The 17,154-nt window shown below is 37.4% G+C and overlaps 1 protein-coding gene across 1 annotated transcript; it reads right to left on the reverse strand.

The window, feature by feature from the left end:
* Positions 1-13,431: 13,431 nt before the first annotated feature.
* LOC126824296 (zinc finger MYM-type protein 3) lies at positions 13,432-15,250 on the reverse strand. The gene is made up of 2 exons (XM_050553495.1): positions 14,313-15,250; positions 13,432-13,684 (listed from the first exon to the last, which is right to left on the reverse strand). The coding sequence occupies exons 1-2, from the start codon at positions 15,119-15,121 to the stop codon at positions 13,432-13,434; spliced, it is 1,062 nt and encodes a 353-aa protein (XP_050409452.1). The 5' UTR covers positions 15,122-15,250.
* Positions 15,251-17,154: the final 1,904 nt, after the last annotated feature.

The following is a 17,154-nucleotide window of genomic DNA, read 5'->3' on the forward strand; positions in this document are numbered from 1 at the left end:
AAAAGTTTGTCTAGATGGTATAACAATCTCAAGTGTGAGTTTGCTAAGGGGCTGTAAACATACTCCTTCGGCCAAAATGCTTCACTCCAGATTTAAAATAAATCCATTAAAAACCATGTGAATGAGATATAGGCTTCATTTTTAACAAATATTTTTCAAATTTGGTGGGAAGCATTGGGGTTATGAACGGGTTAACCCTATTCATTCTCAGTGTTCTGCGACCTTTTTCAAGAGAGGACAAACCCTATCGATATTCAGTTATTGACTTTCCGTTCCAGAGTTGTCCTCACTTTGCCGAAAATCTTGTGAACACGATAGATTCTAATTTTTAATGGATGATTTTCAAATTTGGGTTGAAGCATTGTGGACAAACCTATGGATATTCAGTGATCCTCGACTATCCGTTCCAGAGTTTCCCGCCTCTTTGCCGAAAATCTTTTGAACATTTTAGAGGTTTTAGATTTTAGGGATGTTTTTCAAATCTGGTTGTTATCATTGGGGTCATAAGATGATGAACCCTATTAATTTTTAGCATTCTGCAACATTTCGTTCCGGAGTTATCCCCCTTTACTGAAAACATTGTGAAGGTGATAGAGGCTGTAGTTTTTAACAAGTGGTTTTTTTTTTAATTTGTGGGGAAGAATTGAGGTCATGAATGGATGGACACTATTGATATTCAGCTTGTTCTCTATCCATCTCTTGAAAAATGTGGGCGTATCTTGAGTGGCAACCGCTGGTTATCCGATTTTGACAAAACTTGAAATATAGATTTATCTCCCAAAGATCTCGGTTCGATATTGGCATGAAACGCAAAAGCGGCTATAGTTTTTATACCCCACATTTCAATGTTAACGTATACTGTCGTTGCATCTGTCCGTCCATAATTTGTTTGTGGACCTTCTTCAACTTGGCTTTGCAGGTTTGACGAGACGTGTGCAATAATTTCAATCACCGTACTGGTTGTTCGAAGCTAAGTCTCGCTGCTCCATTTTTATACGCCCACATAGAAATGTGGACGCATATTGACGTCGCCCCCGTCCGTCCGTCCGTCCGTCCGTCAATTGTCCACAGTTTCTTGTGAACGCTCTAACGCCAAAAGTTATCATCCAGTTGTTTTAAAATTGATATATGTTGTTTGCATTAGTGAGATGAAGAAGCCTATTTAATTTCAATAATTTCCGTTTATTACGTCTAGAGTTATGGCCCTTGTTTCACTTTGTTGAACCTTGTGAACACTGTAATGCCAAAAGTTAACATCTGATCTTTGTGAAATTTATATGTAATATTTAAATTAGGGAAACGAAGAATCCTATTGAATTTCAGCAATTTCCGTTTATTACTTCTAGAGCTATGGCCCTTGTTTCACTTTGTTTAACCTTGTGAACGCTCTAACGCCAAAAGTTATCATCTTATCTTTCTGGAATTTATATGCATTATTTAAATTAGTGAAACGAAGACTCCTATTGAATTTCAGCAATTTCCGTTTATTACGTCAAGAGTTATGGCCCTCGTTTCACTTTATTGAACCTTGTGAACGCTCTAACGCCAAAAGTAATCACCCAATCTTTGTGAAATTTATATGCATGATTTAAATTAGTGAAACGAAGAAGCCTATTTATTTTCAATAATTTCTGTTCATTACGTCCAGAGTTATGGCCCTTGTTTCACTTTTTTGAACATTGTGAACGCTTTAACGCCAAAAGTTATCTTCCGATCTTTGTGAAATTTATATGCATTATTTAAATTAGTGAAACGAAGAATCCTATCGAATTTCAGCAATTTCCATTTATTACCTCTAGAGTTATGGCCCTTGTTTCGCCTTACTGAACCTTGTGAACGCTTTAACATGAAAAGTTATCTGCCCATCTGTATGAAATTTGCATGCATTATTTAAATTAGTAAAGAGAAGAATCCCATTGAATGTCACCAATTTCTGTTTATTATTTCTAGAGTTATGGCCCTTGTTTCACCTGGTTAATGCTCGATTGATGAAAGTTATCATCCGATATGTATGCAGTTTATATGCATCATTTAAATTTGTGAGATCTATTGAATTTCAGCAATTTCCGTCAATAATTTCTAGAGTTATGAACCTTGTGACAAAAGTGATCATCTAATCTGTATGAAATTTATATGCATTATTTAAATTAGTAAAACGAAAAAGCCTGTCAAATTTCAACAATTTCCAGAGTTGAGACCCTTGTTTCAGTTTGTAGAACCTTGTGAACCCTCAAACGGGAAAAATTATAATCTGATCTGTATAGAACTGTCTTGTAAAGGCCCCCAGTTACCTACAAAGGAATAAATACGCCATAACTGGCAACCCTTATCGACCGCTTGGACGATTTAGCTGCTGTGGGCGTAAGTTTCGTTGCCTGGCAACCTATCTTTAAATTAAATCAAAATATGGCTGAACCGTTCTAATCTATTTAATATCGGAGAAATCCGATGCTATTGAGAGTTGATTATGGCCTAGATCAGTTAAATAATGTCTAATTAATAATGTAAAAAAACATTTCAGACCTAAAGAAAGAACTGCAATAGGCATATTTAGCTCTTGCATAATGTATGTTTAAGTAATGGGGTTATATGGTCATATTTTCTGGTTGAAAATAAAAGTCTTGCTACTGAGTTCTGTACATGTTGAAGTTGTTGGATGAGATAATTCGGGAGTTTGTATAAAATGCGTTGTGGCAATCTAGTCTATTAGTAACAAAGGAGTGGATAAGAAGTTCTTTAGATTGAGGAGATCTCGGTTCCTTTCGATATTGGCATGTGTCGGACCGTAACTTCATGGATTATGACCCCTGAGTGTACGATTAATGCTTCCCAGTAACAGTGAAAGAATAGCGTTAGAAACTAAAACATCTATTTCGTTTACAAGGTAGATGTCCAATATCAAGAGCAACCGAGATCTTTTTTAAATTTGAGTAAAATTGGATAAAAACTGGGATCTGTAAGAGTGTCCACGGGCTAAGCAAGGGCGACGGCATATTACGTTCACATGGAAATGTGGGCATATAAAAATTATCATCCAAGCAAATATCCTTGGTGCAAACAGTTGTTGGAATTTTACCAGTCTAATTAAAATTATATTTTCATTTCGTACCGTCTTTATGGTTCTAATTTTGGAGTACATTAACATTTAAATATACTATTCAGAAAAAGTAGGGGATATTTGATTTTGGGGGCATAATACTAAAATATGCAAATGACTACGAAAAAAGTCACTATAGAACCTAACAGAAGAAACATTTCCAGTTACATGTGACGCCCAAACGCACCAATAGCTACCGCATGGAATGCAGGTGATGCTTGGGATCATCATGGGGGTCCAACCCAAGATTTGCACGACTCTGACTTTGAATGTTACAGTCATTGTGGCATTGAATTCCAGGGTGGAAACATCAGTTTAATTGTTTTAGTGACCAGAAAACAAATTTTGATATGCGTCGGCTTACCCAAAATGAAAGGTTACGTGCCCTTGGCATGCTACAGATCGGCACAACACAGGCGGTTGTGGCGCGGACGATGAATGTTTCTCAGTCTGTCATAAGCAGGCTATGGTCCAGATACCGTGATACACAATCTGTACAGGACAGACCACGCTCAGGTCGACCAAGGGCGACAACTCAAGCCCAGGATCGATTTATCCGTACCTTGGCCTTGAGAAATCGTGTCATCACAGCAAATCAGATCAGCGCTCGTCTTCAAACAGACACTGGTGTGAGAGTGAGTGGCCAGACGATTCGGAATCGACTGCATAGGGGTCACCTTCGCGCCCGACGTCCTCGCGTGATCCCTTGTTTGAGAGATCATCACATTCAGGCAAGACGTCGTTGGTGTAGGGATCGTCAACACTGGGATAATCGACGCTGGAGCAATGTGATGTTTTCAGATGAGTCAAGGTTCACTGTTGATTTTTTGGACAGACGTAGGAGGGTGTGGCGTCGTCGAAACGAGCGCTTCCAAGACGTTAACGTCATCAGACATGATCGATTTGGGGGTGGTTCTGTTATGGCGTGGGGAGGCATCACTGTTGCTGGAAGAACGGCTTTACATGTTGTTGCAGGGCGTGTTACAGGCCAGTACTACCGTGACAACATCTTGGCAGTCCATGTTGTGCCGTTCGCACGACGTCATGGCCGCCGTTTCATCTTCCAGGATGACAACGCAAGATGTCACAGGGCCAGGATCGTTACAGGTTACCTCCAACAACAGAACATCACCACATTACCTTGGCCAGCACCGAGTCCCGACCTCTCCCCCATCGAGCATGTCTGGGACATGCTTGGACAGAGGTTACGTCAACGTCAACAACGTCCTGCCAATGTCCAAGAACTTGCTGCTGCGTTGCAACAGGAATGGGACAATCTGGACCAAAATGACCTTAGACGTCTCATTAGGAGTATGCCACGTCGGATCAATGCTTGTTTAGCAAACAGAGGACCCGTTACTGACTTGGTTGTGATGCTGTGGTAACTTTGCTGTTTGACCCCGGGTATCATTTTACCCTTATAATGGTCAGTCTGTGCCTTACTTAGTCTAACAATCATTTGGAATAAATCGATGAATGTGAACTTCATTTCATTTTGTCATTTGTTTCTTCGTCAGTTTCATTAGGTGACTTTAATAACACTTAAAAATCAAATATCCCCTACTTTTTTTGAATAGTATATTATGGAATATTATAAGGAAAGAAATCATAATCAAATGGGACCAATCTGTTTCACAAATGGAACAACTTTGCTTGTTTTCCGAGTAAATAAATATTATAAAAAAATCCATTTTATTACTTAAAATTATTATGTTACAGAAAATATAATCATTATGTTACAGAAAGTATAATCATGTTACACAAAATATAATCATTATGTTACATAAATATAACTATTAGGTTACCGAAAATATAATTAATGTGTTGCAGAAAATATAACTATTATGTTACCGAAAATATAATTATTATGTTACATAAAATATAATTTTGTTACATAAAATATAATTATTATGTTACAGAATATAACAAGATTACTGTAGCTAAATAATTTCTTTTTTTTATGATATGCAACTATACAATAAATAACAAGTGTTGAAAAATATCACAATAGCTTCATGAAACGCTTAATATAAAACAAAAACAAGAAATATTCATGTAAAAAATTCAGCAGACTATGCCGCAAGAATAGTACCATTGTACAAGTTAAGAATGAGGAGAGAGATTGATTGTTTGGCCAGAGATCACCTAAGCGGTCAATCTCGCGCTTTTAAATTAATGTTCTATTGAATTAAACAAAGAAATCGATTGAGCATCTTTTCGGATTCCTCAGCCCCCACGTGTTATTAGCAAATATTCAACCTGTTGTGAATCGTAAATCAGAAAAATATTGCATTTTGTATATCTAGTTTCAACTATTTTTAGTCCGTGGTAGCATATATCTGGCGGAGCAACTGTAACTTGGTGGTGCGGCCTGTACAGACAATGTATCATAGCTTGGTGGTAAGGTATGTATAGACAATGTGTCGTAGCTTGGCGGAGGTTGCGTAACCATATCGTAATTAGGCGGATCAGAATCCGGTGGTGGTTCAATCGGGCGATCTAAAAATAAAAAAGGGTCGTAAAATTTAAAATAAGTTATTGGCTTATATACTGAACGACGAAGGGACTGACCTCCATCTTTAAAAGTTAAAATAAACTGCATTTAATGCAAACCTTAGATATAAATAAGAATCATCTAACACTTATATTTCTCATCAAATATTCGGATTTTCATTTGCCTGGTAACTTGCAATAATCGTTGCTTTCGCCTTCCAGAACATTCCATGGCCTTTCTAAAGATTTCTTGCTGGAGCCAATCGTACAATAGTCTGGCGACAGGTGCTTATTTTTCACACGTATTTAGAAAATATACAATTCCAATGCGAAACAAGAATGAAACGAACAGTTTGTTAATCAGTATATAGCAGTGTATTCGAGAAACTGAACCTTTGTTGTCAAAATTATCAGTTTCTTTTAAAAATATAACAATAATTCAGGTTAAAAGTATTAAAAAGTAAAAGATACGCCAACACAAGCTTGTTTCAGATATAAACCAGTGAACTAAATATTTTGTGGCATAAATTATAGCAATGTCTTACCCTCTACTTTCGTTTGTTCGTTTGTTCGATTGTTGCAAACCAGTAGGACGTTACCCATATTTCATTACATTTCATTTCTTACCCTTTTCATTCATAAAGAATCTTACAGATTTTTAATATTGGAAACACTTACCACGTAAGTAATGATTAAAAGACAGACTATTATTAGATTCCCTAAATATAACGTCCCCTCTAAGGTTTTGAACGATACATGTTGTAGATGCTGGTACAGATCCTGGTACAGATGCTGGTACAGATCCTGGTACAGATGCTGGTCCAGTTTTCTTCTTTCTAAATCTACGAAAGATGCACCAAGCAAAAACGGAGATGCCTAAAGTAAAACCAATACCTATAACCAGAGCCATTATATCTCCAATTGGCCAACCTTAAAAAAAAAAAATAATAATAACTGTGATGCATTTACGACGGGTTTCACCGTTGACCACTAAATCATGCTCTTCCTACTGCAATGAAATATTTCTAAAAATATCCAGAACTATTCCTTAAACTTATATTCATTTTCTGAACAGGGTGCCTGAGAGAGCACAGAGAGCACAGAGTTTGACAAAAATTGAATCAAATCCGGAGTCGAACGTCTTTTAAAATGACTACTGAAAAACTATTCCATACGATTGTGATAGCTGTTATGATTCAGTAGTATTTTGCATAGTCATCAACTGCAGTTTATCTGAAAGGAAAAGTTGGATGTCGATCTAATTTGATCTTTTAAGAATTTTAATCTCTATCGTGTTCACTAGATTTTCCGAACACTCTTTTACTGATGATGAATATCGGTTCAAAAAGGGCATTTTTCAAAAAGGTTCACACTGAAAATTAATGTAGATAACAAAGAAAAACTTAACCACAGTGACAATGCCAAACTATACGAATGCAAGACCGATGAGATAATGAGCTAGTCCAAGATATCCATCCTATATCTCTAAAGTGAACACGTTAAAATGCATTTGCATAGGCACCACAAAGCCAACATGTCTACAAATACTACGACGTGAATATTATCATAATCTATACTGTATAACATGAATATTATCGTAATTCTATGACTTGAACATATAATGCGACATAAATATTATCAGAAATATGATATCTATAATATGATCTAATATTAAAATAGTTCTGGATTTTTTTATTTAAATGTTAAATAGCGCTTTTATATAAATACTGAAGCAAACAAAATACGTACCAGATTTTTCATCTTTTGAAGCCGCGGCAATAGTATAATATTGTATTTTAAATCCTCTATTTCCCTCATATCGATTTGATATAAACTGAACTGTAACCTGGGGTCCATCGCTTGTGTAATTTGGTTTTTCTTGGCCAAAGAATCTTCCTAATAGAGTGTGAAACTTACCAGCTGTGAATAAAACCGACATGTAAATTAACTTTGTCTTTTAATTATTATTTTCTGTGTTAATCATGGGAGGTCTGGATGGGACGGGGTGCGACATTTCCTAGTGCAGCCTTTCTGCCCGCATCTTATCCAACGAGCCATTTTCAATCCAAGAAATGGGAATATTCATTTATAATTTTGTTGAAGCATGATTAAGAAGTTGCGAAATCAAATTTCTTTCTTCAACTTTCAATCTAAATAATCAATACCAATACCCTATGGGGTCGAAAACGTGATTTTATTTTAAAAAATAAAATCATCACAACCACTACACATGTCGAAAATATTCATGTTCAATAAATAACAACTGAGAAATTAACAAAGCAGAGGGGCATCTTAAAAATCAATGACCAACACTCGCCTTCGAACATTTTTACTTAAAATCAATCTGATTAAAATACAGATCTATATTTCGTTTCGTTTTTTTATACTTGCGATTGCCTACACTACATGCAGTTCTGACCGGTTGTAAATGGCAGGGTCAAGTCTGAGGTCATACAAACGGCTTTTGACCGTATTGATTGACACAATTGATTAACCAATCAGCGTTGACGTTTCTAGTGGAATACCCACAGTTCCGTGCACCGTACGCCAAGAACTCGCAGTAACAGACCGTTTCATTGGCTAACCTTACATCAACCAAAACACGGGTTATATTACAACTCTTCCAGACAGATCCTAGTGTAGTAAAGACAAGTAAAACGAAATTTTGAACTATAAAAAACGAAACGAAATAGGATCTGTGTTTTAATCAGATTGACTTAAAATAAGAAATACTGACATACTTACAATTTTTAACAACCACTTGATCTGATTTCGCATCACTATTACTTAGTGTGAGGTCACAATCAATTACCTTCACTACCACTTTGCTAGAACTGATGTTAGATTTTATTATCCACCTATAGTTTAAATTGCTGTGGAAAGACAAAATTAGGGTCATCTTAAAATCGTGGATCATCTTAACGAAAACCGCCGAATCTTGTATACAAAATGGAGTTATATATATTGTTATAATATCTACATCAAACACAATGACGTGGCTACGAATTTGGACCAGAGGAGCGAAGACAGTAAGGCATAAAGTGATATTACAGAGCGCAGCGAGGAATTTTTGTGACCTTTACTGCTTTTAATATTATTCCATGTATAAGATAAATGATATGTCCAATTGGGATAAGTCAAAGCCTTCTTAATCTCTTTCAAATAATTAATACATATAAAAGAAACGAAAAACATTCTAGCCAATGTTTTAGTTTTGAATGACATCGCTAGTTTAACGGCGCTAATATGTTTCAGTCTCTTCTTTGAGCGGCATTTAGCAATATAGACATACGTAATACAAAAACATGAAACATCGCTTTAATTAAAATAAAGGATTTAAATACAGACATGTTCACGTGATTTGAACACAAGCGTAACGATAAGATGTAAATGGAGGGACACATCACTTCTGATCAATCCATTGTTGATGGGGCTAATGCGACAATCATTCTGCATACATTATAAATTTTAATCAAAACTACAATAAAGTAATGTGTATTGTTCAAGTTAAGTTCCAGGGCGATATGGGTAAAATAGTTAAAAATTCACAAAGGTAGAATCTTCATATTTATCAACACTTACAGTCACAAGTTATGGAATTGCCAAGATAAGGGAATTATTAAAATAGGCTAAAAAATCACAAAGATATAACGAGAAACATTTCAACTGGACAGCACGTCCCGTCAGATGTTACGGATTTCGTCAAGTACCTTAAATTTGCCAAGTTTTAAATGATACAGGTTCACCAGACAGTACGGTATAGGTATGAAAGTTTTAATATTTATTATCACCTCCGCTCAGATGTTACGGATTTTGCCAAGAATCTTAAAGTAACGATAAACATTCTACTCTCAGCGATCAATTGCAAATTGTGAATGATTTTTATAGATAAATTTTAAAGGTCGACTTACATGTTCGAAATGTCGGAAATTCCGGTTTATTTTGACTTTCTGCCCGAATCAATCTTCGCCGAATTCATTCAGTCAATTGAATGGACACACTAAGCAAAATATTTGCCCGATTCAACAGCCTACATGCGTATGTCACCAGATAATGTCAACTAGTTGTAATGTCAACTAAATTACATGTTTCCAAGATAGTCGCCACATCACAATACTTTCTCGACATGAGTGATTGGCTAATGAATACTACACTCGGCCGATGTATTCGGCGAACAGGGCGCACTATAGGCGAATATTAACGCTGCCAATGAAAATTCGACTGAAAATATCAAACATGTTTGAATCGAGCGAATTATTCGGGCGAATGCAAATTCGGCACTAGACGAAATTCAGCGTTGATTGATAAGGCCAATGATTCGCCTATAGAGTGTTTAAATAAAACGTAATCGAAAATCTGATCTCGTTTTTCAAAGGGAGATGAAGTGTTAGACATTTATTGAGCTCTTGATCTTTAGGTGGTATAGCATCTATAGTAGGACTATGTACTTTTAAGCAAATTTGTGATGTATCCGTAAAATCGTAGTCTTTATCGTGCGCACAAGGTTTTCGGGAAAAGGGGGATAAGTTCCAGCTCCGAAAGTCTCGGAACACAATGCTTCACACCAAATTATAGAAATACTGTAGCCCTCTCACTCCCGGGTACCGTTGCTACGGGAGATCTATGGGGTTCGTTCACTAATGACCACAGCACTATACACATTTGAAATGAATCGGTTACAAACTATACTCATGATGGGATACTCGATTGTTAGTCCGGAATGTCCCGAATTGTGAGAATTGCAATCAAGTGATACGGAATTCAGCCCTGTGACAGTTCTGCCAGTCCCAACAGCTGAGTTGGTGTGAGTATAATCGTGACGTATTTTAAAAAAAACAAATATATTTCAGCAGTCATGATTGGTTGAGATGATATTTTTTATTCAGTCGGCACAGTCATGTGTTGTACTCCGAAATTCTCCTTTTCACTCGATTGACAGTATTTTGAAATTGAGAGAATTTAATTCTGGAACGTTCAATCGAGTATCCCCTAAGTTTTCGTAAAAGGGGGATAACTCCAGTTCGGAACGTCGGTTAAAACTGTAGCCTCCATCGCGTTCACAGGGGACATAATTTTGGGACGAAAGGTCGCGGAACGCTGAATGTCGATAGGGGTCGATACCTCAATGCTTCCCGCCAAACTTGAAAATGATCCGTCAAAGACAATAGCCTCTATCACTATTGTTGACGGACGGACAGGGAGACGTCTGTTTACCCCCAAACTACGCGTGGACGTATAAAATGGTATATACGACGTATCATTTGTTTGTGTAACATGATTTCTGCAGACAGATACGTGTTCATCAGCCAAAGACAAGTAAGTTAGATACAACCAACAACCCACTTGATTCTCGGTCTATGTCTGACCTGGTTGTTGACAATCAAACCGTTCACTTACCTTCCATATTGGTAGGGATAGTTAGGTGAAGTAAAATTCTGATGGTCAGGTTGTGCTTTTAGGTACAATGTTTTGAATTTAGGGCGTAGTCGACGGTCTTAAAAATAGAACAAAATGTAATGAATACAAATTATTTGTAGTGGTCAAGTATCTACCAGCTTGCAGCTTGGTGGTATTTAGCAATCACTGATAAGGTATGATGAATTGTACTTTATTCTAAATAGGGACACGTCCACCATAACATCTGTTTACACCACACAGCACTGATATTTCAATGTAGGCCGCTTAGAAACCAATTAGGAAGCACGGGCACATTTATTTAAGGCGGACATGTCGCTAGGGCTGGGTATTTTGATACTCGATTAGGATATAATATAAACTGACATCTATGGAATACATTTCAATTCTACATTTTAAGAGCCTGCAATTCCTTGTGCTTCACCATTCGCTGGTCAATCACCTATACGCTATTATATTAATATGTAAGTCTTAGGTGGAATAGAGTAATGTGCAAATATGTATGCCAGACGAAAAATCAAGTAATAACATATGGCTTTTGGATCGTTTGTCCGACCTGCTCAGAAAACAGTACAAGTACACGTATATGACGCCTGTCTACTTACCCGAAGATTTTGCTAGGTAATATCTGATCCGAAACCCTCCATTGCGATAAACCTGGGCTGCTGTAAGAAGTCGTATAAACATGTTATTTTCAGCTAGATACGTCATATTGTTCCCTTCAGTAATGTTTCCACAAAACGTTCCTAACCTTCGGCTGTCATCACTTCTCAAACCTATAAAAATGAAAACATATATAAACGCCTTTTCAAAACATGGAGATAGTAATACTTTCTTCAGATAAAGTATACACCAAATAACTTCCATGTCTGTCCTATATCGCATTTTAATGTTTTTAAGAAGGTTATATAATGTTAAATGGTTATAATTTTGATTTACTCAAGGGTAGTACCTCAAATTAAGCTCAAGCTTGAAGCCACGTGTAATATACCAGATACAAGTTACTACAATGAAACATAATCTATAATCATTGATACTAGAGCCCATGGCATCCAATCGAACTCTTAAGGGTGAATTTAGAATCAGCCCCCTCCCTTCTGCATCTTGCATGACGGGTCTTATAATAAAGATATCGTGTTGTAATTACATTCACACAATGAATCGCACGAAACGCGAACGAGATCTGTATCAAACCCTAAAGAAACCGGCGGTTGCCATTTAAGATACGCCCACATTTTGCAAGAGATGAAGAGAGAACGAGCGATTTTTGTAAACTCAGGGGCCATAATCCAGTATAAGTGACTTATACTGTTATATTACTTACATCCCACTTCTACCTCGTTGCCACTGGCAACCTTTGATAAAACTATCCTGTTTATTTCCAATACAGGCATAAAAGTATCCGTGTATCAGAAATGAACAGTACACTTTATAAAAAGAGTACTGTTCATTTCCGACAAACGAACACTTTTTTTTATACAAGCATTGAAAATAAGCAGAATGAAAACAAACGCCTAGAAAGTCATAAATTTTATTACAAATAAATTTCTACGGATGAACCATCCGCCGATGCACACTTCACCAGGATTGAACCACGTTTTGTGGTGTCCTTTACATTACGTTTTGGCGATGTGGTCTGCTCTACTTTCAGATCAACTAACTGTGGAGTGGGCAGTTTTGGCGATGTGGTCTGCTCTACTATCAGATCAACTAACTGTGGAGTGGGCAGTTTTTGCGATGTGGTCTGCTCTACTTTCAGATCAACTAACTGTGGAGTGAGCAGTTTTGGCGATGCGGTCTGCTCTATTTTCAGATCATCTTCCTCTTGGGCTGGTCGTTTAGGCGGTGGCGGCTGTAATACATCCGATATCTCCTTTTGCTGAGATGTAGAAGTACGTTTGTAAACTCTTACGGCGTTGCTCCGATGTCCCGTCCTTTCCATTACAAGCTGTTCTTCATAACCTTCTTGAAATAGGGTCGTGGCCAAAGTAACCTACAAAAAGCAGTACGAACATCCGTCAAAATGAAGTGAAATGGGGTTTAACGTCCTACTGTTCTGATCCGGACTGGGCTAACGAAGACGGGTATACGCCATACAGTGTGCTATGAGGGAAATTTAGCCAGGAAAGCGGCACTACGACCTACTCTTATATCAAATGAAATGGGATTTAACTTCCTACTTTTTGTTGTACAATTTGGGCTAATGAAAAAGGCCAAAAGCCATGCAGTGTGCCATGTGTGAATTTTGATAGGACAGCGTCCATTACGTCTACTCTTTTACGCACTGACAATTACATACACGGGACCATGGTTTTCATCCCATCCGAACGACCAGGCGATTTTCCGTACGAGGCCCTTAAATAACATGGGGAAAACGAACAATCCCGATGGAACCTGGGGACCGCGGCTCAAGAAAATAAATTTAATCAAAAGAAACTTGCTTTTCCTGAATGACCTGTAAAGCGTCCTTCAAGACCAGCTTGATTACACATTGTGCTGAACAATTTCTGGATGGTGGGTAATCCAAGCTTTTGCTGAGAAAACCTTGCTGACCTTTCTTCGTTTGGTGAAAGTGCTCGTCTATAGAAGGGTCCTTCTGAGGGTATGTTGCTTAAATAAGTCTTCAACAGTGCAACTACACATCGTTCATTACCCGGATGTGCATACTGCTTAATTTCTCTACAAAAGAAAGAATTATTAACGCATTTAACACAAACTTCCCGAGCTATCGGCAAAAAAATATACTCATATACTTAGAATAATTAAAGGAGCTAAATCGCTAATATTTGGGACCTAGAAATTGACCCAAATGGGTCGCAACGCATATAATATTGTAATCTGATTGTATATGAACTGATTTACATTCAATTGTTTCCGTTTTGACTCTAATTTCAAATATCAGTTATGTCCAGCGAAATACGATATGAGTCTCAACCGAATAGAAATTTCTAGCGTATGCTCTCCAGATAAGTTATGGCGTCGCCGTTTGACATGAGTTGTGGAATATGTCTAGCCCCGTTCTTTCAGGTCACTTGTTACAAATGACGCTGAAACGCACTATGGTACACGATTCGTGTACCAATAGTAAAATGTTTATTTTGTCTCAAATATTGGATATCAGAAGCCTACCTTTTCAAGGGAAGATAACAACATCAATGTTGAGTTGATTTGAATTGACAAATAATTCCTGTTTTCAACGTGTAAGGCTTTGGATGATATTGAGTTAGAGACTTATAACTACTTTAAATCGTAAACTGCAGTAGCAAAAAAAAATTAATGTAAATAAAAATAAATAAATCACCCTTACTTGAACTGTACCTTCCCGCTTTGTCCAAGACCGCCCTGATTGTTTTTCGTTTTTCTGCCTTGAAATCGAACAAATTCACCCTTGTTATCCTCTCCAAATGCAAATTGAGAAACTTCAAGATTACGGTGCTCATCTGCAGCCCGCAGACCAAACACCTTACAATTATAAAAATAAACAGCATTGAGTAATCCCCTAGAATTGTTCAAAGCAAACGTTCCAGAATCCCACAATTTCTGCTCATCTGTGCGTGTCACAGGATCAGCACGTTTTGTATGCGTTCCTATGCCTTGGCTGTTTAACTGTTTCATTACTGCATCTAATGTACTCCGGAAATTGACAAAATGATTATTATTGTTGTCCATAAAATTCAGGTCATACCGTGTGCATGTGTTGCAAATAAATCTCCAAATACCAATACATATACTTTTAAGAGACAAAGCAGGGTAGTAACTGCCGTCTTGCCTTCTAGCTTCACACACAAATCTGCACATCCAGTAATCCAGACATTCTGCTGTTATTTCTGAAGACAGAGGTGCCACAAAACAGTATTTTTCACTTTCTTGGACGCCATTCGAAGTCACAGATGAATTTCTCTGCAAGGCCCACGAATCATAAACTTTGACACACCACCGAGTATTTCGTTTGGTCTCAGTTGGAATTCTACTTTCCTGCATCGTTTCAATATAACTACCACTTACAGGTTTAGCAAACCTATTTTTTTCTTGCTCTTTGGTTAGATTAAAGTCCTCTATATCGTCAAGTGGAATTTGTGACAGGATCAAGTCACCGACTTCGTCAAACACCTCCATCTTTCATGACGGAGTGCAGTCTAAACAACACGTGACTGTTTTACGCTTAGAGTAAGGAAGCGAGACGCACGTGCAAATACAATACTACTCAGGTCGTTTCTCCACTGCGAAATGTAACGTGAGGCTCAGAAATGGATAAATAATGAAGAAGCAGAAAATATTTGTCATTTTTCGGTTGAAACGACTCGATAATAAATACTATTTTTCACATGTTGGTTCACAATACTCGATAGAAATGTGATGTAAGTAACTTATTAGCACCTTTCCTCGGTGTATCGGTGAATATCAGGACAGTTTTGGTCGGGGGCCGCCTCGGCTGGGCCCCTCGACCAAAACTGTCCTGATATTCACCGATACACCTCGGAAAGGGCGCTAATAACTACTACATACTTTTACACTATTTGCGTACACGAAGCAGCCATTTTGTCCGACAGTTTCGGCCTGATTTTCAAGAAATTCGAACCCAACCATCATTAAGGTGTAACGGTGATATGTTTAAACGTTTTGGGTTTTTTTTAAATAGGATAAATATTGTGACCTAAAAACGTACCATTAACCGAATTGCATGAAACGCGAACGTGAATTTTATCAAAACCTAAAGAAATCAGCGGTTGCAACGCAAGATACATCCACATTTTGCAAAAAGATGGACAGAGAATGAGCGACTTTGGCCATAATCCAGGAAGTGACAAATACTCTTATATTACATACTTTTACACTATTTGCGTACAAGAAGCAGACATTTTGTCGGTCAGTTTCGGGAATATTTTTACGAAATTCTAACTAAACCATCATTAGGATGTAACGGTGATATATTTAAAATTTTTGTTACTCGGATAAAAATTGTGAGCTCTAGAGGGTCCACAAGCTAAAAACGTAATTTTTCGTACAATCAGGAATCCAGATATCTGTTGGATATAAACCTATATTTCAAGTTTCATAAAAATCGGATAAAAATTGTGACCTCTACAGGGTCCACATTATCTTGGTATTACCCACTTTTACACTATTTGCGTACGAGGAGCGGCTATTTTGTTGAGCAGTTTCGGTCAGATTTTCACGAAAATTGAACTTAACCGTCATTTATGTGTAACGATGGTATATTTGAACATTTTTTTTAAATTGGATAAAAATTGTGACCTCTAGAGGGTCCACAAGCTAAAATCTAGATTTTTTGTACAACCAGGGGTCACAGTCCAGGAGGTTACGGTCCCATATGCGCGAATATCGAAAGAAATCGAAATCTCTGGGTTATAAATATACATTTCAAGTTTCATCATAATCAGATAAAAAATGTGACCTTTACAATGTCCACTTACTAAAAATACGACTTTTCCAACAATCAGGGGCCATAATTCATAAAGTTACGGTCCGATAATGCCAATATCGACAGAAATCGAAATATTTGGGTTATAAACCTACTTTTCCAATTTTTTGCAGATCGGATATAAATAATGACCAGTAGAGAGTCCACAAACAAATTTTGGACGGATGGACGGACATCCGGGCGGACAGGGGCGACGACAATATACGTCCACATGAAAATGTGAGCGTATAAAAGGAAAATTAAACGCCATTTGTTCGAACCACTCTGCCCTCTTACAGCTATGGGTGTTTAGTAATTTGCCCTAGAGTGGATCTCATCATGTAAGGAATGTCGTGATGGGAGCGAAGCATCCTGAGACTATTGCTGAGCAATACAATATGTCTCCTACTAGCCCCAACAAATTTTACATTGCAAGCATTTATAAGTGGCAGATACTGATAACAGCATTTCTCAGACTATATAATCCAAAATACGTATAGATAATTAAATTGTGCGACAGTGTCAAGTCAACAAAGAATAAGAATTCAGAAAACACGATCCATTTCGTCTAGAACCCCGTGGTTTCCCTAAAACTTCGTCAAGTTGAGGCAAAGAACGGCTGGTTGCCGTAACAAACGACCACTCCACAGGAAATGAAGAGAAGAGAACGCGAGCGCTGTCTAAATCGCGTATGTTACTAACACCATGGGATGAAAAACAAATTAAC

Source organism: Patella vulgata, chromosome 6 (assembly GCF_932274485.2).
Source record: "Patella vulgata chromosome 6, xgPatVulg1.2, whole genome shotgun sequence".
Taxonomy (NCBI): domain Eukaryota; kingdom Metazoa; phylum Mollusca; class Gastropoda; family Patellidae; genus Patella; species Patella vulgata.

What these genes read in the sequence shown, in the direction of transcription:
- LOC126824296 (XM_050553495.1), bottom strand. Translation starts at nt 15,121, where the DNA reads ATGGAGGTGTTTGACGAAGTCGGTGACTTGATCCTGTCACAAATTCCA. An exon ending in AGCGGGAAGGTACAGTTCAA is followed by an intron (nt 13,685 to 14,312) that starts GTAAGGGTGATT and finishes TTTCTTTTGTAG; the next exon opens with AGAAATTAAGCAGTATGCAC.